The sequence below is a fragment of the Scomber scombrus genome, chromosome 10, assembly GCF_963691925.1.
Source record: "Scomber scombrus chromosome 10, fScoSco1.1, whole genome shotgun sequence".
Lineage (NCBI taxonomy): Eukaryota > Metazoa > Chordata > Actinopteri > Scombriformes > Scombridae > Scomber > Scomber scombrus.
In genome coordinates, this window is record NC_084979.1 from 2,254,688 (window position 1) to 2,278,383 (window position 23,696).

Below are 23,696 nucleotides of genomic sequence, written 5' to 3' on the forward strand. Positions count from 1 at the left end.
AAAGTAATCAAATGTTACATTACTTTGATGAAGTCATTGAAGTAGTTACATTACTTATTGCATTTTAAATAGAGTAACTAGTAATCTATAAACTATTACATCTTCAAAGTAACCTTGACAACCCTGCCTGTGAATGAGGGCTTGACTTAGTGATGTCTGTTTCATTCTTGTGCTATTATTGAATTCCTATATGATCCACTCCTCATGCACACAACTGAACACACTCACACACACCATTTTCCCACCTCAATGAGTCTGTGCATAAAAGTAGCTATTAGCCTACAAACAGAGCAGAAGGAAATCACTGAATGCTTAAACAGGCTGTTTTCATTTTCTGCTTTCTTCAGCTGGCAGAGCACAGGAACCATAACTAGCATTTCCTATTCACACACCTTACATGAATCATTCTAATTATTGCAATGAACAATTTAAACCAGATCTCTTTCAATCATTTCACACCCTCATTTTTTTAAGTAAAGCTGTGGGTTTGCTGCTTTTCTCTGTTTTCTATGAATGTAAGATGAATATCTTTGGGTTTAAGACTGTTGGTTGTAAAAAGAAAACAAAAACAAACCAAAAGAAATGCATCAATCACACACAGCGATGTAAATAACAGTTAGTTCCTGACCTATACACAAAAGCAAACATTTGCAAGCTTGATCTGTCATACTGGATCTGGTTAAAGGGCTACTGCAATAATTTAGTGTTTACTTCCATGACACTGAAGGTTTCAGGTGTAAAAATCAGTGTCACAGAGGCTGATATGTCAACAATTTAAATCATGAGTCTCCAAATACACTTTCCATGATGCAAATCCATTGCCAAGTTATATTTTTCAAATTAACCCCTATTTCAATTTCTAATCATTTTGAATACATAGAGAGTGTGGGTGCAGTATGTCATGCTGAGATATCAGGGCTGAAGGCTGAAGTCAAAGATGGTATCTGCTCTAACCCACTTTCTCCCTCACCATACACTAGGGCTAGTCCATCAAAATCTCCCCATATGTCCCGATAATGATACTTTTCCCAATATAGGTCATTTCATATCCCGATAATGATACCTATATCAGTATGACACATTTTAATTCACTGAATAAATAGTTGGTCCATGGTTGTTTCTGATTTGCTGGCTTTCTCGCTGTCAGCGCTCCCTCTCTTCATTCACTCTCTGTGATTACCGCTGTAACCGCTTATTGGTGGAGCAACTCTGTCCCCCCAATTCAGTGTCTGTACCTTTTATACAGAACAGTGAGGTGAAAATAAGGATGCGGCATTCCCGCCTTGAACAGTCCCTCCTGAGGGCAGAGGAGAGATAAATAAAAGCAAAACACAGAGACACTCTCACACTGAGATGAAATGAAAAGAGTGCATGGAAATGTGGTAAATAACATAAATAACTACTGTTTTGCCGTCATTTATAGTCACCGTATTGCTGCTTCTCTCCTCTTCTCTGCTCTTTCTCAGTGTGGGCGGGACTGAGTCGTCTGTATGCGCAGCAGCAGAGAGACAGATAGCGATGATAGCGAGTTGACAACAACTAAACTCGTCACGTTACTGTAAGTGTAATCAAATCTTCATGAGTAAAAAGCCAAAAGGAGTAATTTAACAATGTAATCTGTGCAAAAGATGGACTGACTCCCAATGATGAAAAATACTGCTGTAAACAGTGTGATTTGCATCACAATGACATAAATGATACAGTAAAATATTAAATGATAGACATTTTTCTCAGGTCACACTCAGGCGGGGAGTTCTGGTCCTCTGAAATGATGCGACAGCTGAAGTAACTTAAAACTGCATTCTATCAAAAGGCCACCAGGGGGCGACTGTTTTGGTGTCAAAAGGACTTCCGTCTCTATACAAGTCAATGAAGAATTCACCAACTTCTCACTTGATTTCTAACCTCAGTAAACGTTTTCAAAATGTGTTTATGGTCTCAATCGCTAGTTTAAAGCCTTCTTCAATGCAGTATGATGTTTTTTTGTGAAATTTTGGCCTCCCTGATTTTATATTTGACGATAAAGCAGGGTATTCATTAGGGCGTGGCTACGTCGTTGTTGACAGGTTGATTGGTTTACAGGTTCAGGAGGGCGCCTCTTGCTCCTCCTGATGCCCATATAAGTAGAATCCTTGTTTGGTTTTTACCCAGCATGCACCGGAAATGTTCAAGATGGCGCTGCCCAGATCCGAAACTATTTGCTTAAAGCAGCAGTCCACAAACCAAAGGGTGACGTCACGGATGTTACGTCCATTTTATATACAGTCTATGGTCACACTATATATATCATCATAACACACAACCCTACCATACGCCATACCCAGCAACTTAAAGGAGCGCCTGTGAACCTGATAGTGGAATCAATTCCTGATAATGTAATAAAGTGCATTTCCTATTAATGTTATTACAATATTGGGAAATGATTAGGTTCTGCAAAAATAGGGTTAACCCAATAATGTAATAACCTCCTGCCTATTTAATAATTTATTACATCATCGGCACAAAGATTATGACATTATTGGGAAATGCACTTTATTACATTATCAGGAAGACATTACATTACCAAGTTTTATTACATTTTGTATTGAGTTATGAGGGTTTTTTATTACATTATCAGGTTTTACAGCGCCCTCACCACATTTGGAGTGTGCACAAATTAACACATTTTTAAAAATCAATAAATGACTTTAGAAATAGAATAGAAATAAACTTGTAGCTTCTACACTCTCTACTTGGTAAATACGTCAATATGCTTCAAACACAGTGCGTGCAGGATCTACCAGTATCTGAAACTTCCCCTGCTTCCATCCAGTGCAGGTTTTTTTTTTTTCATTCTTCATATACCTACTCCTGTCATTTTACACACGAACAACGCAGTGCAACACCATGACTGTATAAAAGTGTCCTCACGTCGTCTCATACGTACGACATGTGTGGAGACGGCAAAGATACAGAGACGATAGAAAGACATCAAGGAAGATGTGTGTCTGCAGACATTCAGAACAGCTACAATCACATGGACTACAAATGGACGCTTCATACAAACTTGCTCATTTGGCCACGTCTTTAAAGCCCCCCCCCCCCCAGTAAAATCATATAGTCTCCATGTCCTAGATGAATTAACCATGATGACGAAATGCAAACATTATACAATCGTTCTCCCAGGCTCAGGCCCAGGAGTAGTGCTCCTCAATGATGATGAGTAATGCGTAATGCAATTAATAGTCAATTAATCATAGGTCTGTCATGATAACAACTTTTTTTGGACGATATATTGTCTCAGAAATAATCATGATAAACGATATTATTGTCATTTGAAGATCATTTTATACCACTGATATAATGATCATATAAAAGCATAATAATGTAAGAGGAGTGGGGGGTGGGATTGGAGAGTGGGTGCTACTATCATTATGGTTGGGGACAGAGTTATTTACCTTTAATTCTTCTACAGTCTCCACTCAGGACGTACACAGTGAGGAATGGAGGACACTACTTGTTTAGCCAATGTGACATGAATAGCTTCTTAGCTGCTAATGTGAAGTGTGGAAATACTGAGGTCAAAAAATAAGATTGATAAGTCCATATATAGACATGATGATGTTGACAATTACCTTATTGTACGATAAGCCTATAATGTAATTATTGTGACAGGCCTAATTAATCATGATTTGTTTAAATTATGAGAATGTAAAAATGTATATTGTATAAAACATTCAGAAAATACAGAGTTTAACATTTGCTCTTCAGCATAATTGAATTGTTTATTTCTGACTACTTTAATTGCTAAAATGGTTTCTGACACTGCTAACAGATGAATCTTCAGTTGATTACACTATGAAAATTAAAATAAAATTGTAGTCTTGATGTACTAACATGTAACTATAAATGTCCTCAGACAATATATTTACATCTGGATTTTGGTCATTAGAGCGTTCTTCGGGAAAGCATAAGCTCAGCTACATTATATAACTTATTGAATGACTGGACCACTTCATTCACATTTATTCAGACTTGGCTAAAACAGAGAATACACCGATGTTAATAAGTGAAACCCGAGAGAGAGTCTCTGTCCATAATGACGTGGAATTTTCTTGACGTGTTTTCAAAAGATTCAATGACAATGGCCATTTAAATGTTTTCACATCTAGCTGTTAATTGTGGTTATTTTGTCAGCCATGGTCTCTCAGGAGGTCTGGCTAGCCTCCATTCTGTAACCCCCCCACTGGGAGAGTAGAAACAGCCAGTCTGAAAGTCTGGAGAAGAAAGAAAACAAAAAAACGGACTGTGCCTGCACCTCTGATGATTCTGTTAAGTCGGCCAGCACATTGGAGACTCACAAGGCTAGACTGCTCCAGAAAAGAGGTTGGCAGGCAGTTATGAAACAAATACATTTATTAAATAAAGGGGAACTCCAGTGATTCTATACACCAGCATGTTTCCAGGTGTAAAAAGCAGTATGAATCCTTTTTTGATTTTGCAGAGGGAGCTGTGTGAAATGTAATAAATTGCCTCAAGTGATGTCAAAAGGATGATATCTTTATTTCTGTTGCATTGATTTTGATTATTGTATTTTGTTAACTGTCCATTGTGAGTGCAATGATCAATTTCTAGCATATTCATTTAACTTATTGGCAACATCTGACTCCCCGCTTCAGTGACAGAGATTTTCTAGAGGATGTTTTTTCCCGAAATATGTCGGTAATGTAAATTATAACTTGTCAAAATATCAGGTTTTTGTGTTATTCATATCAGCCTTTTATTGGTTTTCAGAATTAAAAAAACGAGCAGCCACTGGTGTGTCCAAATGGCCCATTTTTCCGGGTGCTCGCTTCCTGTTAGTATCAGCAGCGATTAATGAGGAGCTGGGAGAGAGCGGCGAGCCAGGTGTCAGAGCCGCCGCTAAACAGGAATAAAGAGGCCATGAGCACTGACCTGCAATGAATTCCCACAGACTCAGCCAGGAAGGAAGCAGGAGGGGACAGAGGAGACTCAAGATATGAATGAGCACATCTCTGTGCTGCAGCAGTAATACAGCCTTTGGTGTTTTACCGTGTCATCAAGCAATTATAAAGAACTAAAGATGAGTTAAAACACCATTTTCTTACTAATGACAAAGATCATTTGGAGATTCTACTCTAGTCTTGATTAAATTTAAAGTAGCTTGTTTTTCCGCAATACTAAATACTGAAGGCCCTGGGCTCAAAACTGTAAATAAGATTAAATCGATACTGGAGAATGTGACTCCTGATGCGATCCTCTAGAGAGAAGATTTGCAATTGCACATTAACATAATAGAGTTCATATTGAATTACTCACCTAATTAACATCAGCTGACTTGACTTGCCACTGGCAGTGTTTGTCATTTTAACCAGTGAAAGTGACGGTCAGTTTTAGGTGTACCTTTCCTAATGTGTGCCTGAATATACAAAAAAATGCGTCATATTTTTATTTTTGTGCTGCTTTTGGCCAATGTCCAAATTTGACCTTTGTACGCTGCATATTCTATAAAATGTTCTATTGGACCATGATCTAGTGATTGTGAATATCTTTTTTGCATAGATAAACACTCTGTTTGCTCAGTGACAGCTTTAGTAAGGGTTAATCAAACATGAATGAATAATGTGAGGGTTAAATAATCAGGTTGATTAGATTCCAACTGATTCACATTCTTCAATACAAATGCAAATATAATTCTACTGTACAAAATTAGATATAAATATTCCATTTCCATTTTCATAATATGTTTCTGTTATTATTGTTTGTTTTCATTTTTTTTTGTTATATATACATATATACATATATTGTAATTATTTGGTTTGTTCTATGTAGTCATATCATTTTCTGTAATATTGTGTCATTTTAAAAAATTTTAGGTGGAGGCTTTAAAAAAAAAAAGCCCATTTGGGTTTTCTGCCTCTCCCTGCACATTATCTGTCATTATCTGTCACTTGTTGTGTAAATTTTAATTTGTGCAAAAATAATATAAACTAAACTATAATAATGAGTTACAATTTATGTCAAAGTACAAATGATAGTCTGGCTATTCCATGTCTAATATACTATAGACTCTGTAGTACAGAGGATGAGTAGATCCAGAAGGCATACATTTCCATAAGAAAAATATTGTGAATGCATTTCCTCATAGCAAGAAATATATAAAAAATTGATATAAAAAAGTATACGAACATATATTACAATACATTCCATCAGGATACTTTACCAATACCTTACTCTGAGAAATGAAATGAAATAAACATGTTTTTTTTCCATTTCCATCTTTTTACAAAGTATGGATTTCTATTGGAAGAAAACCATCACTAAATATCAACACTATAAAACAACAAATACATGTTCTTCTCCCATTTCCTGTCAAATCTCTACCATCAAACAGAGCTAGTGAATCCAACCAGACAGCAGAGACCAGCTGTATGAAACTCTGCGTGTGCAAAGATTTTTAAAGCCATGCATACAAATGGTTGTTTTTCTAAATCTCAGTCACTGTGGAAGTGCAGCTGTTATTATACATGATTGGTTAATTATAGCATCAGTGGTGGAAGAAGTATCTCAGTAAAATAGAAATACTACATTGTAAAAATGCTTCATTATATGTTCAAGTCTTAGTAAAAGTAAAAGTACTACGGGCCGTGACTATATTAAATACATTTAATAAAGTACATTATTAATACTGATGAATCAATGCATAAGCAGCAATTTATGGTTATTATTTGATCTTGAGGACTTTATAAGAATCATAAGATAAATCTGAGACTGTGAGGTGATCATTTATGTAGGAAAAAAGAAAAAGTAAAGTTATGATACATTTGGAATACTGGAATTTGACCTTTAACCAAACTGAATAACAATTTGTAATAATTTAATCTGGTCTGTCAGCTTATCTTCCACCTCTGTCTTATGATATCACTAACATCTGGCTCTGGGCTCTACGTATGCGTAGTATACGTGAGGTGCCACATTCTCACCACACCTTCTGTTAAAAACCAGTTCGTGTGTAGTAAAATGGTGCATGCTGGGTTTTATGGGCCTGCATCATTTATAGCTTTTTCACCCAAGTGTTCACAATCGCAAACATGAAACCTGTCATGATCAGAGAGATAAAAGAGAGAGAAGTGTAAAAGACCTGAGTTAATATATTGGTTAATAATGAAGGGCATTGCTGCAGCAGTGCATTTAACATTCAGGCGGGCCGCCATTGGCTGGATCTGCTGATGTGAGCTGGAGCTGGGAAATGGGGACAGTGTGGGCTGGTGAGGGCGGGGGTGCATTAGTATATGTTGCCCTCCTTTCGTGACTAGACATTCGTCATGGCAGCTCCTCAGTATCTGCAGTTGGAACACAACTGAATGGAGACAATATGTTGCTGGAAATCACTTGACATGAAGGAAGCATTGAATATCACCACTGACATCTGGTTAAAACTTAACACTTAGCACTAACACTTTCACTTGGTGTGTCTTTCTAGGCTGTATGAATTATGGATGGAACATATATACATCTATACACACAGTATATATCAGTAAAACCTGATGCTTGCTCTGATCAACACACACTAAACATGGCAGAGCTCTCTTTCTCTATCTAATAATGACTCCCTCCCCTTCCCACTGGCTCCATCTGTCCCTGCATTCCTGCAGTATATATATAGAGAGAGCTCTTGTTCTGCCTTTCTATGCAGGATTCAATGAAAAGTAGGGCAAAGAGGAGGAGAGAGTGGGCCAACTAAGTCCAGCACACATAATCTGTGTAGGCTGCACCACGCTCTGTACGCCATGCAGGATTAAACCCACAGGGACACATCAGCGAAATGTACTTTCCATTCTTTAGGTATCAGAAGGTATTTGACTTGAGCTTAAATGCAACCCATCTTATAATGTTACGGTAATACTATTATGGTATTGTAGATATGATGTATTCACAAGGTAGAGGTCTAGCATCACATGCATGCACACTAATTATAGAAACATCATGTCCTACTGTAGTATCTCTCTTCTAAGACTGGACTACCCAGCAGACAAAGTGTCCCCAGAAGCTCCAGGTTCACTGAGTCTATTGGCTGTGTGCAATGGAGAAACTGAGTCAGTAATTAAGTATATTTCTCATGTACTGCTCTTAAATACAATGTTAAGTTTAAAAGATTTATTTGACAACAATAAAAGTCTGCAGTCAACCATTCTTAACTATTAAATAATGAAAGACAAACAGCAGAATAATGCTAAAAGCTCATTTCTGGTGTGTCCTCTACAGGGTAAAAATGGGGTAAAGGCTGGGACATACAGGGTGTGTCACCATCGCGTGTGCGTCATGGAACCTCTTGCTTTTCATTTCAGTGCCCATGTTAACAGATTAGAACAGCTACAGAGTGTGTGTGTGAGACCTGAGGCTCATGTGAAGCTGCTGTGGCGCGTGATCTAGAGTGTCGGGGTATCGCCTATTTTTTCCACGTGATGCAAGCGGTTCTCAGCAAAAATAGACAGTGAAAATGATCTGTTGATAGTCATATTGACAAAATACCTGCATTAGTACACCTTTCACTATAGTTTCAATATTATATGTATAGAATATGTCACAGACATGAAGTGACACCACTGTGGCCTCTCTGGCAGGGTACTCCAATGTAGAGACTTGGTGACCCACCAACAACAACTCCTCCTCACTTTCTGTGATATTAGTTCAAACCAGGACTCCTGCCTTTTTTTAAACTGATTTACAGACAGAGATTTGCTTTTGTTATTTTCCTTATTTGTTGTCAGTTTCCCGCCTGAAAGTTAGTTTGGAGGATTAGAGTGTGTTTGGCTTGTTTGTGGAACTTGGTTTCATCCGGAGGGATTTTCTTCACTTGGAGCATTGACAGTGGGGGTTTAACTGACGGAATAATTAATTTAATCTATAAAAAAACCCAAACATCTTATGTGAGGAGTGTATGTGTCTGACACAGAAGTAGCCCCAGAAGTAAAAATGTCCTTAAGAAAGAAAGCTGCTTTCAGCGTTCAGCTGTCTAGGATCTGTGCTGCTCTCAGATGGTTAGGAAGGCTGATCCACAAGCATGGTGCAGCAGAGCAGAAGGCTTCAACCCCCATGGTGTGAAGCTTAGTACTGAGGGGCCCAGAGGAGGAGGCTGCTTACAGATCTGAGGTTAGCTAGATCCTGTATGTAGAGAGGCACATGTCCGTTGATGGCTTTGTGTGTGTCCAGTCTTGAGGAGATAAACTGATGGACACGATTCTCTGCATCTGACAGGGTTAGAGTGGGGCAGAGTTTAAATATGTTGGATAGATGGTAGAAAGAAGGTTTGCATAGATACGCTTAGCCAACGCTACCCAACACTTATACGGTCATCAAAAGTAAGCTGAGGGTCAAACTTAACTACCAGGTCAGTAACTAAAGGGGAAATGGGACTGTCCTGGCCTTCAAAGGTGAGATGAGGTATTGGGGGAGGTGACTGAACCTGGTGTGTAGTCCCAACAAGTACAGCTTCAGTTTTGCTGCTGTTTAACTGCAGGAAATGTGTGTCCGTTATCTCCTTACGATATGTGCTAAAGCGTGACATGACTGCAGAAGGGCTTGAGGCAGTTTTGATGTACAGCTGTGTATCATCTGCATAGCAATGAAAATATATCCAGTGTCTGTTGATGACATGTCCAAGGGAGGAGCATATAGAGGATTAGCAGGATGGGGCTGAGAACACCTCAGGTGACGGGGAGAGTTCTAGTCAGTCCTCCCGGAAGGACCGAAACCACTTAAGTCTGAAGGTCACAGTCTGATGTAGCTGTGGAGGCACTCTAACAGGGTGATGTGATCCACAGTGTCAAATGTAGCACTCAGGTCAAGGAGAATCAGAAGAGAAGGTGACCCTGCATCAGCTGCCATTAGCAGGTCATTTACAACCCTGTGCTGTTTCAGTGATGTGTGCTAACAAAAACTTGACTGACATTTTTCAGACAAGTTGTGGGGTGAGGTTGGAGATAGGTCTGTTAATGGCAAGAATGTCTGAGTTCAAGGTGGGCTTCTTGAGGAAGGGGTGGATAACAGCAACCTTGAGAGAAGATTGAACACTATCAATTTCAAGGGAGTAGTTGACAGTTTTGGTGATTGGGGGCTAAGAATTGGGGTGTATGATTTGAGCAGAGCTGTTGGAAAGGGGCACAAGTACAGGGTTTCATCTTTCTGAGGGTTTTTTTCCATGTGGTTCTGCCAGACGCCAGTAAAATGAAGGAGAGATGGCGGGCTCCCAGAGAGAGATTTGAGAATAGGAGGAGACAGAGTGGAAAAGCTGCACATCAGAGAGCAGATGCTGTTGACCATGGCTCTGAAAGAGTCAATTAAGCTGTTACATCGCTTTTCTGTAGCCTCAATTGGGGGGGATGACTGTGGCTTCGGGAGGTGATTTATTGGTGGGAAAAAGATGCTTTGAGATGCCAGGATTGTTATTAATTAGGTTGCAGTAGAACTGGGAATGAGCATCTTTAAGGGACTTTGAGGAAGTCCATTGATGTTCATGGAAGACCATTTTGTGGACAGTGAGCTCTGAGTGTCTGAAGTGTTGTTCCAGGACACGTCCAGCCGTTTTTACTTTCCACAGGTCATGAGTCTTGACTGGGGTATGGAGATCAATAGATGAGAAGATTATTTGAGAAGATCTGTCATAGAATATCGAGGTTTACATTACAGAGCAAGGCATCCAATGGAAGAAAGATCGGGCATTGGCAGGGGAGACAGTTTGCTGTCCTTCAGAGAAAAGGGATCCCATTAGAACAGGTAGGAATCTTATAATCCAAAATCCTTGAATCTCAGTAGAGAAGATTTCTGAGAAGTATTTTATTCAAAGCTCATACATTCAATAGAACATATTCCTCCTCAGGGAGTGCTCAAAATTCTCTGCTTAGGAGCTGGAATACTTACACCAGCTCAATATCTGGCTCATAGCTTCCTGCAATACCAAAAATGTTATTTATGTGAACAATTTGACTTCTTTTCATAATAGAAGTGAGCTTTTTGAATTACACGGGTTCTTCTCTACTATCTATGAATACAGATTTTGCTGTTCAGTCAAGTAAAATCTTCAAGAACTGATGCTGGTTGAGTCCATCTCTTCCTAGTGCTGTTTTGCATAGTTTTGATAATTTTGTAATTATAATGCATAAGTCTATCAACTGCAACATGCACATACTTTAAACAGTATGTGTGCAGACAAACACAAAACCATGGTCCCACATTAGACCTTGTATTTAGCCTAGATGCAAAATGTATCCAATGACTATATCCAATCACAAATATATACTTTTTAACTGTGATCACTAGGTATTAATACCCAGCCTACACCTTGCACACTTACATCTATAATAAGCAAAGTACCTAAGTTCTGTAAATGTTTTGACCTTAAAAGCCCACACCTGTCTGAATATTCCCACACCAATGACTTGGCTTAACATTTCACTTCAATCTGCTTGTCTTCACTACATATTATTGCACCTCTTATGGTTAGGTCCTCAGAAAGAAACAGCCTTGAATAAATAACAATACTCACAGCTGTAAAAGTACATTACATTATTATGAAAGAGTTAGTATTACACATTACATTATGGTTAAGGATGTGAGAACTTTTTTCTGCCCATTAATATACCCCTAGATTTTTATTTAAAACTGTCAATCAGCTGGTTACATTTGGCCCCTCTTTGTACCCCAGCTGAAAGTGCTGCTGTTGTGAAATGTTTTTATCTTATTTTACAGATAAAGTAGATTCAATCAGAGCCTCTATCACCCACAGTGCCACTTACTCTGATATTTTTCACCCACAAAAAAATAGTTTGGACCAGTTTTACCTGTATCATAACACTATCATTTAGGAGAGTGTCTTCCAGTCCTCTTGACATAATAACAAGCCCTTAGCACTTTGCAATTTCAAATTGCAATAGGGCCTTTGCACCACTCATAATAATAATCTTTACAAAAACAATAGGCTCCTCGCACTTTCACTGCCAAGGACCATTGGGCCCCTGGCCTTTTAAGCTCGGGCCTAGTTTAAAATGATGCAGCCTGAAAGGGGGGGAAACAGTCTTCTCCCTTGCTATCATAACATTTCTAATTCACTGCTGGCTTCCATTCTACACTCTCATGCACTGGGTGCTAAATATCACACGAGCATTGTCACGTCTGGATGAAACTGTGAAAACATCAACATCAAGAGTCTCCTCTGTCTGAATGACTAAAAGTCATCACTTATAGATTAAAGCAGCCAGCAATGTTACATACTCCAGGTCTAAAAAGGGCTTCTGTGTATATGTGTATCTAATGAGGATATGCAAATGCTGTTGATGACATTTTCTAATTTCAAATTTGCTATTTTCAACAGTCTCCTGCAGTGCTGCAAACTAACAATTATTTTCAGCATTGATGAATCTATTGATTATTTTCTCAACTGATCGGTTGTTTGGTTTATAAAATGTCAGAAAATAGTGTCAAATATTGATTACAGTTTATGTAAGCCCAGTGACATCCTCAAATGTATTCTTTCATCCTGACCAACAATTCATTCAAGATATTTATTAAGATGTTTACTCTCACATAGGACTAAATAAATGTGAAAATATTCACATTTTGGGGGATCAGATCAGAGAATGTGGACGTTTTTTCATTAAAAAATGTCAACATAACAATGTCTACATAACCTGTCCTGAGATTTCATTGAGCAAGGCATACAATGGTGAGTGAGCAGCAGTGAGGAGTGCAAGCAAGGTAAGATTACAGACACGAGTCTAGACCTTCATGAACATGCTTTAAAGTTGCACACAATGTTCAGGCTTTACCATCTATATCAGAAATACAATGTACTGAAGCAATATCTAATGTGTGTGTCCTATAGCAACAGTCAGGAGCCCAAATGAACAGTAAAGCATATTTTGTTTGCCATAATCATTTCTCCTGTTCATACTGACCATCAGAAGATTCCTTCATAATGCACTCACAATGGAAGTGATGGAGGATAAAACAAGTTATTCTTTAACTTGACGAAAGAAAATGATGACAATTTGCATAAAGACTAATAAAGTTGTCACATGTAACACAACAGGTTTCTGGTTCAAGGCACGTCTATTGTTTGCTTGAGGCAGCAACAAATGAACTAATAGGTACACAGACTAAACAAAAGACATACACCTACTTAAGGTCAATGCTATTAGAGTCATTTTGTCGAGAAAATCTGGCCTTTAATGTGATTTGATTGTAATTTTGTTTTTTTATTTATTTATTTAAACATGTGGAGGTGGAGAGGTGCAAAAAAAGAGGAAAAAATGCATGGCTTTCTTAATTAGAAAAAAAGAACAAATATTAAAAAGATGGGAAAGAGAGAAAAAAGGAAAAATAAGATTGCAATAGCAGAAATCCATACAAGTACACACACTAAAAATAAAATAAAAATGATTAATTATTAGCGGGGAGTTTACAAAGATAATCCATAAGGATAAGACTGTGGAGAGAGAAGCACTGTCGTGGCTCTCTGTCAGGCTAGCACAGATATCAAGTTGAAATTCCCAAGTTTGGTGAAGCGACCATAGGCCAGTGAAGAACTGGGTCATGAGCTGTTTTGATGCTCGATGTTTTCTGTCACTGCTCCCAGAGGCGAAAGAGCACTGTGCTGAATGCTGAATATTGATTGGCTTAGATAACTGACTTCCGCCGAGAAATGTCAGCAAAGGCCACTGAGGCCAGGCTGGCTTCTTTCCATGAACAAAGAAAAGTGTTGCCTCTAAGGAATGAGGACAAATGTTAGGTTGAATGAGTTCATAGAATACGTTTGAAGATACACTGGAACTCTCTTCCCCTTTAGTGTAAGAAATGAGAAACTATTCAAATACTGAAGCTACTATGCATGTTTTTTCCGTTGCTGATGCTTGATTTATATCTTTGGAACTAATGTAATGTTCATGTCAAAGCACATAAAAAGCATATTTGACGCCTGTCACTCACCCATCTCACAGAAGAGAGTTTCCTTTCATTTCAAATGTATCAATCCACACAGACTCAAAGACACACTTCACACTGATAGATGATAGAAGACCAGATTACCAGAACTCACAGCACCAAAAAAACCCTGAGACCTCAGCACCTCATATGTGAGTCTATGTTTTAGTGTTCAGAGTGTTGACATCACACATGGGCTTAAAAGCAGCAGGTAAAAACATCAGCTAGGCTATTAGCAGCTAAGAGGCTATTCATGTCACTATTCACTATTCCTCACTGTGTACGTCCTGAATGGAGACTGCAGAAGAATTAAAGGAAAATGTAGCACCCACTCTCCAATCCCACCCCCCACCCCTCTTACATTATTATTATTTTATATAATCATTATATCAGTGGTATAAAATGATCTTTAAATGACAATGATATCGTTTATCGCGATTATTTCTGAGACGATATATCGTCCAATAAAAGTAGTTATTGTGACAGGTCCAACATCAGCCTGGTTTGTGGTGTTAAAAACTGCCTGTCTAGTTATTGACATTGAAATGATAAATTACATCATGCAATTGTAGTGGGACAGCACCACAACAGAAAAATTATAAAATTAAATTTTTGGATTTTTTTCATGGCTGTACTGCATATTCATTTCTTTTTAATAATTAATTTCTTTAGCCTTTAAGTAAGTTCAGTGGCATAAGAACATTGCAGTATATTTCCCATTTTGAAACAGCCTCTATTAAGATTGGTGGACCAAAACTGAAATAATTAAATAGAATTAAAATCTCTAAACGATAACACATAAAGAGACACTTGCATTGCTTTCACATCATGACCCGCAATAAAAATTCAGAAATAAATTACTAAGCCTGGTGCGTGCTTCCTATCAGCAGTGTGTCTCTAATCACAAGCTCCCCTGTTGAGAGGGAAACAATTATCATGTAACACAGCGCTGGTATAATGAAAAAGTACAACAGAGTGATAATGACAGTAACGACACACACTGGTGCAAGATATTGCAATTATGTGCAACGCAGTTCCAGCTGAGAGGCAGCGAGGAGGCATGATGCATTGGTCAATGAACACTTGGTTAACATCTGTTCTTCACCACTGCAAATGCGCCAGGTAAAAATAACCCTGTGTGTGAATGAATGGAAGATTCAAGGCAAAGCAGAGAAGGGCTGACTTAGAGTCCGGGCTGGTGCTGACTGGATGGCTTGTGACGTGGCTAAAACTGTCAGGTCTGAGTTACATAAAGCAGCAAAGGAAAGATGGCAGCCGAGCCGAAAGAGGCTGAACTGGCTCCATACTGTGAGTTGGCTGTTAATGTCAGTAGAGGAGGATCCTGTGAATGTTTTGTTTTTCTATTCTTTATTATTGTCGGTGGTGGAAAGTAACTGGGTACATTTACTCAAGTACTGTACTTAAGGACGAATTTTAGGTACTTGTACTTCACTAGAGTGGTCACATTTCAGATGAGTTGTTAACTGTTATGTTTGTTCAAATCAGAAATTCCTTCTCAATAGTGATTACCGTGGATGTTACGCTTGTATGCTTGCACGCATGCTCATAGTATGAAACTATTGCAGGTGATGCCAGCCTCCCCCCACTCCACCCGCTACCGTACGCTCACACACAAACACACATACAGACGCTTGTGTTGGGCTGTGACTACTGACTGGTGAGAACAAATCCGCACCGCCCAACCTGTAAGAATATGCATTAATCAACCACCTAAACCTGACCTTACCCGCAAACCACTACTTTTTACCACAACCTAGTGAGCTGTGGCCGGGAAGCAACACGCTTTGGCTGGGAAGCAACAGGATGTGTCAATGTAGTTTTGTTGTGAAAGGTGTGTTTATTACCACCTTTGGACTACCGACAGAAAAAACAAAAAGGGTAATTTATATTCTGCTTTTACTCTGGAGCTTGTTTTCTGCTCCTTTGTTGAGGAAATAATGTTTTAGCTGTGTGTGCTGAGGAGTGGGCGACTGGTCATTGTGACCGTTTTGTTGTGAAATGTGTTGTGGTCAACGGTGGCAGCAAGCCTTCTCATTAGCTGGAGAGCTAATATCTGCAGGGTATTTCTAGTTGGATTGTATAGTTTTTGTTGTGTTAAGTTGTTATGTTGGTTGTTTGTTGACACTAGTGGAAGAGAGGCAAGGCACTCGGGAACACACAAAAACGTCATATTCGTTGGATTTTCACAATGTTCTCGTCTCCAGTGAAAATCAGTCTACAGGCTGACAAACAACCATCAAAGTCTGACAGTATCTACTTGTTTACCCATTACCCATTCACACAATGGCAATAAAAACGATAAATAAATGCGTTTAGCTTTGTTATAGTAATTGTAAACTTCTCACATGGTTTCATTTCATTAAATGTTCAAATGATCCAATATTTCAGCAAAAATCAAAGATTAGAGAAAAAGTCCAAAAGCTGAAAACACATTTGTGTATCAGAACCATGAATCATCTCACCACCCCTCACATTTATCTGCTGACCCTTTGGAGGGGCCCCACCCCTAGGTTGGGAACCACTGGACTAAACTAGCTAACTGTATATAAAGTAGTGTAAACTAGCTCCACCTCCAGCAGCTACAACAGTAACATGCTGCTCTAACACTGATGCTTCACTATTAATCATCTAATGATGTCATAATAATAATATATCAGTCAGAGGACCAAACCACTACTTTTACTGCAACTCAGATTGAGTATTTATACATTGCTGTACAGGTACTTTTAATTTTAAGTAAAGGATCTGAGTACTGACCAGGACTTCAACTCAGATAACATTATTTGGCTATGCAACTTGCCTTGACATCACTTATTTAATGTATTAAAATAATTTTTACAAGCTAACTAAAGGATCAATCAAAGCTTCCTCCATCTCACCCTTGTTACCAACATGTTATTTTGAACACATTACCGTGAAGTGCTTTTACTAGGGTTTATAATACAATCTAATGAAATTGCTATTTATTGTCAGCTACGGCACACACATCTGTCCTGAGTAGAGATTTATATGTCATATAATAATTTTATCTTTTGCATTAATCAGGTAGAATACCATTCTCTACATATACGTATAATTACATATATGGAGACCTGGTTGCCGCACAGCCTTTCAAATCTTGCATAAAGCGATAATGTTGGCATTCTATCACAGGCAGAGCAGAAAGTCACACTGAGCCTGATAGCATCCTGCTATAATACACAAAAGCCACAGATTCTGAAACCACATTAGCTTTTCTGCTAAAAGTCTGCTTCTTATCTAACTTACAAACATGAACACACATCCTGTCCTGCACCAAGCCACCAAACAGACATTCACCAGGGAAAAAAGTGCACCGCTTATCATCAGTAACATGCTGGTTTGGTCACTGCTCTTCAACTACACACTGTCTGACCAGGACTTGTCGCTGCAGGTGCGTTCACTTTGTCTCTCATTCCAAGCACTCAGACATATTGAGGGATCGACTCACACATCGTTGGTTGAGGATTGGGTCTTATTGATGGTATTTGATGACAGTAACAAAACTATAAAATAGCCCTTAAACTTGAACACAGGTCTTGTACAGGAATCTGAGGGAAAACAGTGACACAAGGTTGGGAGCATGCTGTTGTCTAAAATGTCATTGTTTCCCATTGGCTCTGGATCAAAAGTACCCCTGTTGACATCACCGGGGGGTCCACATGCTTTTGGCCGTGTACCAAAGGAATAAACAGGCTTTGGTAAAGAACAGAGATCAACTTTGAGAATGGCGTGATGTTACAAGAACTCCTCTCAGACACAACATCACATGAAACTGCTTTAACATTGTTGGCGTTGCTCAAAAATGACTCTCATTGGCTGCGAAGATATCGGAAAACTTTCCAGCCCTGCAGGGATTCATCGTCACTGGGCAGCCTGTTCTCTGATCATAGCAAATCAATCATTTTGGTTTCCAGTCTGAGAGAGAACCTGTTAACAGCCTTTAAATAATCACATAACTGCCCAAACTCCTTATTTAACTCCTCAGGGTCTGGTTTTTAGTTTTTAGTGACTGTAAAACTCTGAAGCGTCACTGTAAGTTTGAAATAAGGTTAATTAAGTTCAGTTTTAGAGTATAGGAACACTAAACTACCAGCATTTGCATTTTATATTCTTTTTACACTACTGTACTGTACTACTAATCAGTCAACTGTCTCATATGCATGTTTACTGATTCAGATCAGATAAATATATTATGACACATGTAAAACTAATGTTATGTTTACGTTTTTCTTTTCCTGCCTAACTTTTACTCACTCTTACATTTCTAAATGTTATGAATTTATTTAATGTTTATTTGCATGAGGACAAATATATGGGGCGTAGAGCGATTATCTACCAATTGGAAGATTGGCGGTTCGATTCCCGCCTCCTCCAGCCCACATGTTGATGTGTCCTCGGGCAAGATACTTAACCCCAAATTGCTCCTGATGGCTGCTCCGACAGTGTATGAATGTGTGTGAATGGTTAGTTTCCCTCCTGATGAGCAGGTTGACACCCTGTGTGGTAGCTCCTGTCATCAGTGTATGAATGTGTGTGAATGGGTGAATGGGTGAATGAGACATGTACTGTAAAAGTTCTTTGAGTGGTTAAAAATACTAGAAAAGTGCCAGTCCATTTACCATATACAGCATGAACCTACGCTACACACCACAGTATTTATACCTACTAGCAATGCCTGTTCCTAGATGCGTTATTTGTCTTATATTCAGTTCATTGACATAAAAAGGTAAAGGTGAAGAGGCTGACATCTCCATTCATATGGGTCAAGCTCCAAAGACACTGCTTTTCATGCAGCTCACATATAAAGTCAGTTCAGACATCATGAGGGTTATTCTTCCAGACTTGGCCTACAGAGCCACAGTGGACATTGGCAAAAGCTTACAGGCTAAGTGTTAAGGGCTGAGTGCCTCTTTATATTAGCCTTCCTAATTCATTTCTGATAATACAATGTGTGTATATAACTGTGTGCCTGCATGATAAAAATATGATATCTATTAATGTGTATTGATTTTATTTCAGTTAGCTTGTTTTAATGCTGGCTCCTCATATGCAGGAAACATAACTGCACTGCATGATTTTAGTTGAGCACAGCTGTGTCTGGCTGTTAGTATTAAATGCTGATATCAGTATTTTGAACTGGTCTGCCAACAGCCTGTAGTTTATAGTGAACTGTGATTTAGTCTGAGCCTGTCTCAGTCTGCATGATTGGAGAAGTAATCATTGATGTTACAGCATATAAAGCATTAAACTGTATCTCATCCCATCACAGTTAATCCTTCACCAGTTTCCCCTTTTTTAACCAATTAATTAGTTAGCTTCACTGAGTCATATATAACCAAGCTTCATTTTATACACAATTCTCCATAATTCAGCTTGACATAATTTAATATCTTTAGACTTTTGTGTCTCTGCTATAATTTAACGTGAATTAATATGGTGTGCAGGTCAAATTTGACCTGTTTTGACATGTGACAGCTGTAAAAACAACCCAAATGTTTTTTCTCTGACATTTGGTGACTTTTCCTTAAGTGGCCCAAAATGCACAAAAATGAAAATATATTAAAATGTTATACTTTTGTATAGGTGCTGCAAATGTTTGTCCATTGAGGCTGTTCTGGGTCATATTAGACCCGTATCTATTGACATGTGTTTCAGTGAAATGAATAGTTAATAGTAGACTGATGGCTCTAATGGTTCTACAATAAACCCCACAGTTCCATAAAGTTCTTGTCATTTTCACTTTACATAAAACACATTTCCATCATTATTGCTATGTTATATGTTCATGTCTTAGGTAAAATAGGACATGATATTGTGTGATAGTAGATGTTTTTTCTGCTCTCTGAAACATGAATCAAGGTTTAATCACACATTTATTGATCAGTCAGATCCACTATTGATGCTTTCTGAACACATCTGTGGTTCAACATTTGGTATAGACACTTTTTATGAGGAGATTCTGAGAGCAGATCAAAACTGACCCAGAACATACTGCAGGGGTGCAGAATATGAACAGTATGTAAGGGTTAAAACAAAAGTCTGGGAGTTAGTCTGGGTGCACAGCATGACTTTGTAGTGTTTGAATTACTGCAGATTTGACACCATTTAAATACAATAAAAGTTTTTGCTGTTTATAATAAAGGTGCATAGACACTGTGTTCATATTTAGGGTATATATTAGTAGCTAAATATGCATGAGCAGTCACTATGCCTCTGTATCTTGACTGTGGAGACTTTGTGGAGGCCCACATTAGTCCAAAAACATGAGACTGGATTACAGAGCAGTGCAGACAGAGCGACTTTATGTGCTGTTCTGGTCTTATACCGGTGCAGGCCTTCTGCTCGTTTTGCAGACTATTATAACACATGCTGCTCATACACACACCTGCACACCAGGCTACTTTCACACTGATCAGAACCAGCAACCAAGTGTACAAGAAGAAAACAGGGATGTAAAATAATGAGAGTATATGAGCAGCTCATCATTCAGGCCAATGGAGCTGCGCGGTGATGATGATTATTCCCGTTAAAATAAACAGTAAAAGCCGCAGAAGCGGATTAATTTCAGCCTAACCTACTGCCTCAGTGTTGATAGTGTAGTGAGATTAAACACATCCACATCCTAACAGCGCTACACACTGATCCACAGGAGTCGGTCCTAGTCTCCGCTGTGCGTTAATGATGGAGCCGCTGTCACATTCAGCGCATCCACACACACACACACTAACACACACACACACACACACAAGAGTAGTTGACCGGCTTACCTTCAGCAGCCCACACCGCTGGCAGCATCCACAGCAAACACAAGATATCCATAGTGATTGTAATTCCAGGCAGTTGACTGTATAAAGCCAATGCGTTCATCGCGCAGCAGCCGTCCAGCAGCGAGCCATTGACAGCGGATTCATTCAGAGGCGCAGAGCATCATCCTCATACTCATCCTCATCCTCAGCAGCAGCAGCAGCAGCAGTAGAGGGATAAAGGCTGAGGAGCTGCTGCAGTTGGGCGAAACCAAAAGGCAGGGGGCGGGAAAACACCGGTGTCCACTGATCAGCTCTAAATACCCTGAAATACAAACACTACACATCAGTCTGCTGCAACATGTGATGGAACAAAGCGTGTTCAGGTAGACGTTACACCCAATAATAATGATCTATAACACTGGACAGTTTATTAGTGGATTATATTTTCTTTTGTAAATTAAAATGCATCATTAAGACATGACTCTGACAACCTAACTACTTATTTCCGTCTATCTCCTCTTCTGCTCCTTCTTCCTTTTTCATTTATTCATTTTCAACCTTCACAACAAGTTTCATCTGAATTCATTAATATTACATATAGTACATAGTTTCGTTATAGGTGCTCTTGCATCGTTAAACATGTCTGTCTCACTGGCATTTACAGTCTTTTTAGCATCAGATTCCCTCTTAGTGTTTCTCTGTTGAGCTGTGGTGGAAGTATAGTAACAAAAATACTTTGCTACTAAAAACACTGTAATGTACAAACATAGAAGATGAAGATTTGACTCATTCAGACGACTGAAGCTTCATATTAGCTTCAGATCAACTTTTAAATCCATGTTTACACAGAAGGAGGACTGTGGATTTAGTCCTCCATCACTTCCATTGTAAGAGCATTATGAAGAGATCTTCTAATGGTCAGTATGAACAGGAAAGATGATTACAGCAAGATAAACACACTTAATGTTCTTTTGGGCTCCTGACTGTTGCTTTAGGACACACTTGAAAATACATTTTACATAGTTTGAAAAGCTCCAAAGTCTCAATATTTAAGACCTTTAAACTGTTGCAAATGTTACAACTGCAAATGCCAGCACACTTACACTCTTCTGGTATATACAGGAAAGAGACAGATAGTATGGAGGAGGCAGAGGAGGAGAGGACAGGAAAAAAGACTTATCATCACCGCTGTCACTCCTTTTCATAGACATGTAATTATCATCTTATGTTTTTCCTTTTTTTTGGAAATTAAACAATTATTATTTACATCTCTCTTGGGGGCCTCAATCATTGACGCAAATAAAGCTGCACTTCTGACCCTGTCCACATGGTGGCAGGATACTTGGGGGACTTTCTGGAGAGAGCCACACCGTGAGAGAGCACGGTCCCCATATTACTCCAGGATGACTAACAGTACACTTCAAAAGGTTCAAAGGTTTCAATGTCAATCCAGAATGAGGGTCTTTGTGCAGGTCTGGAAGCAAGGTAAGAGTCTCAATGTACTCACACACAGTTCCAAGGACCGTGCTCATAACGTTACACTCAACAAAGCCTTGTGCATGTAGGTGAAAAACATATAGAACAACGAATGGACAACATACAATATCTATATACAGTTCAAACAGTTTGTGTAAATTATAAACAAGGATACAAGTAATGCAGTGAGAGTGCAAAGAGTGCTGAAATAAATATTGAATGGATAAAGTAGTAGATTACTTTAGATAAACACTAGCTGGTCATGTACAGTATGTAAAAACCTGTTTAAATATATATAATAGTGAGTTTGACATGCACATCCAAGACAAGACTCATGTTTTAACCAAGAGTTGGCTACAATGAACTTTACGACACAATCTGATGCTGAGGGTATCTGCGCTCCACTGACCAACAACACTGCAGGCTCTGAGACACACTGATGGATTTACTGGTCGGTTTCACACCGTGCAGGCGTTTTTTCAGGGGTTGTGATTGGAGTATTGTATGATTGTGGGTATAACTCTTGACAAGTTCATTCATGTTGTAATTCTGATGGCTGGTCGCTACAATATTTGACAGCGATATCTATACATGTTATTGCGCAATGTGTGTTTTAAACAATTCCACACATTTATAAATTGTGGGTACAGTAGGTGTGAGTTAATGAGAGCCTTATAAACTGTAATGATGTGTGAAATATAATGTGGCAGAATGTAATGTGGTAATAAGCGTTACACGTGGTATTGCAACAAAGATTATTCCACAGCGACTGAATCAGCTGTTCAGAGTGATGGCATGTGGGCAGAATGATGATGAGGTACACGGTTGGTAAGACAGCTGTAGTCTCATATTAGCTTCAGTTTAACTTTTGAATTCATTTGGCACAAAATGAGTTTTATTTTGTCCCCATCTCTGATATTGGAAGCATATTAATAGGAAAGCTCTTAATGGTCAGAATGAGGAGGAATGATTACAGCATGATAAAGCCTTTTCAGTGTTTCACATTCCATATTTTTGAGGAAATTATCAGATATTTTTAACTTTTTTCTACCTACAGACACGTTTAATCTCAACTTTGAATTTGAATAAACACACAACATAAGTGCAAGTCTGAAACTTAACTTTCACAAATAAAATAAACCTGATAAAAAATATGCACATCAAAGCACTTTAACTGCAGACTTGATGTCTGCAGTTAAATCACCAAAATCACCAGGTCCACACTTTGGGCAATAGGCAGAATTTTTTTGTTGCTGCAGCCGATCAGGCAGCATGATGAAACCATGTGCTTAACAACTAGACCTGCAGATTTAATTCAGAAAATAGTTTTAAAAACCACAGAGAAAGAGGTAAATTGGTTGTGCTGATATCTGCATTAAGTACACTATGTTTATGGTACCATCAGTTTATTTGCTATATGTATATTTGTGATTGTTTAGAACACCTGACCTGGGA

At 38.7% G+C, this 23,696-nt stretch overlaps 1 protein-coding gene across 1 annotated transcript in view; it reads right to left on the minus strand.

Annotated features, from left to right (window-relative positions):
• ephb2a (eph receptor B2a) overlaps positions 1–20,886 on the minus strand; it is a 45,087-nt gene extending 24,201 nt beyond the window's left edge. The window contains exon 1 of the mRNA XM_062427804.1: positions 20,787–20,886. Coding sequence (XP_062283788.1) covers positions 20,787–20,886 — 100 coding nt within the window. The remainder of the gene's footprint in view (positions 1–20,786) is intronic.
• Between the last annotated feature and the right edge of the window lie 2,810 nt (positions 20,887–23,696).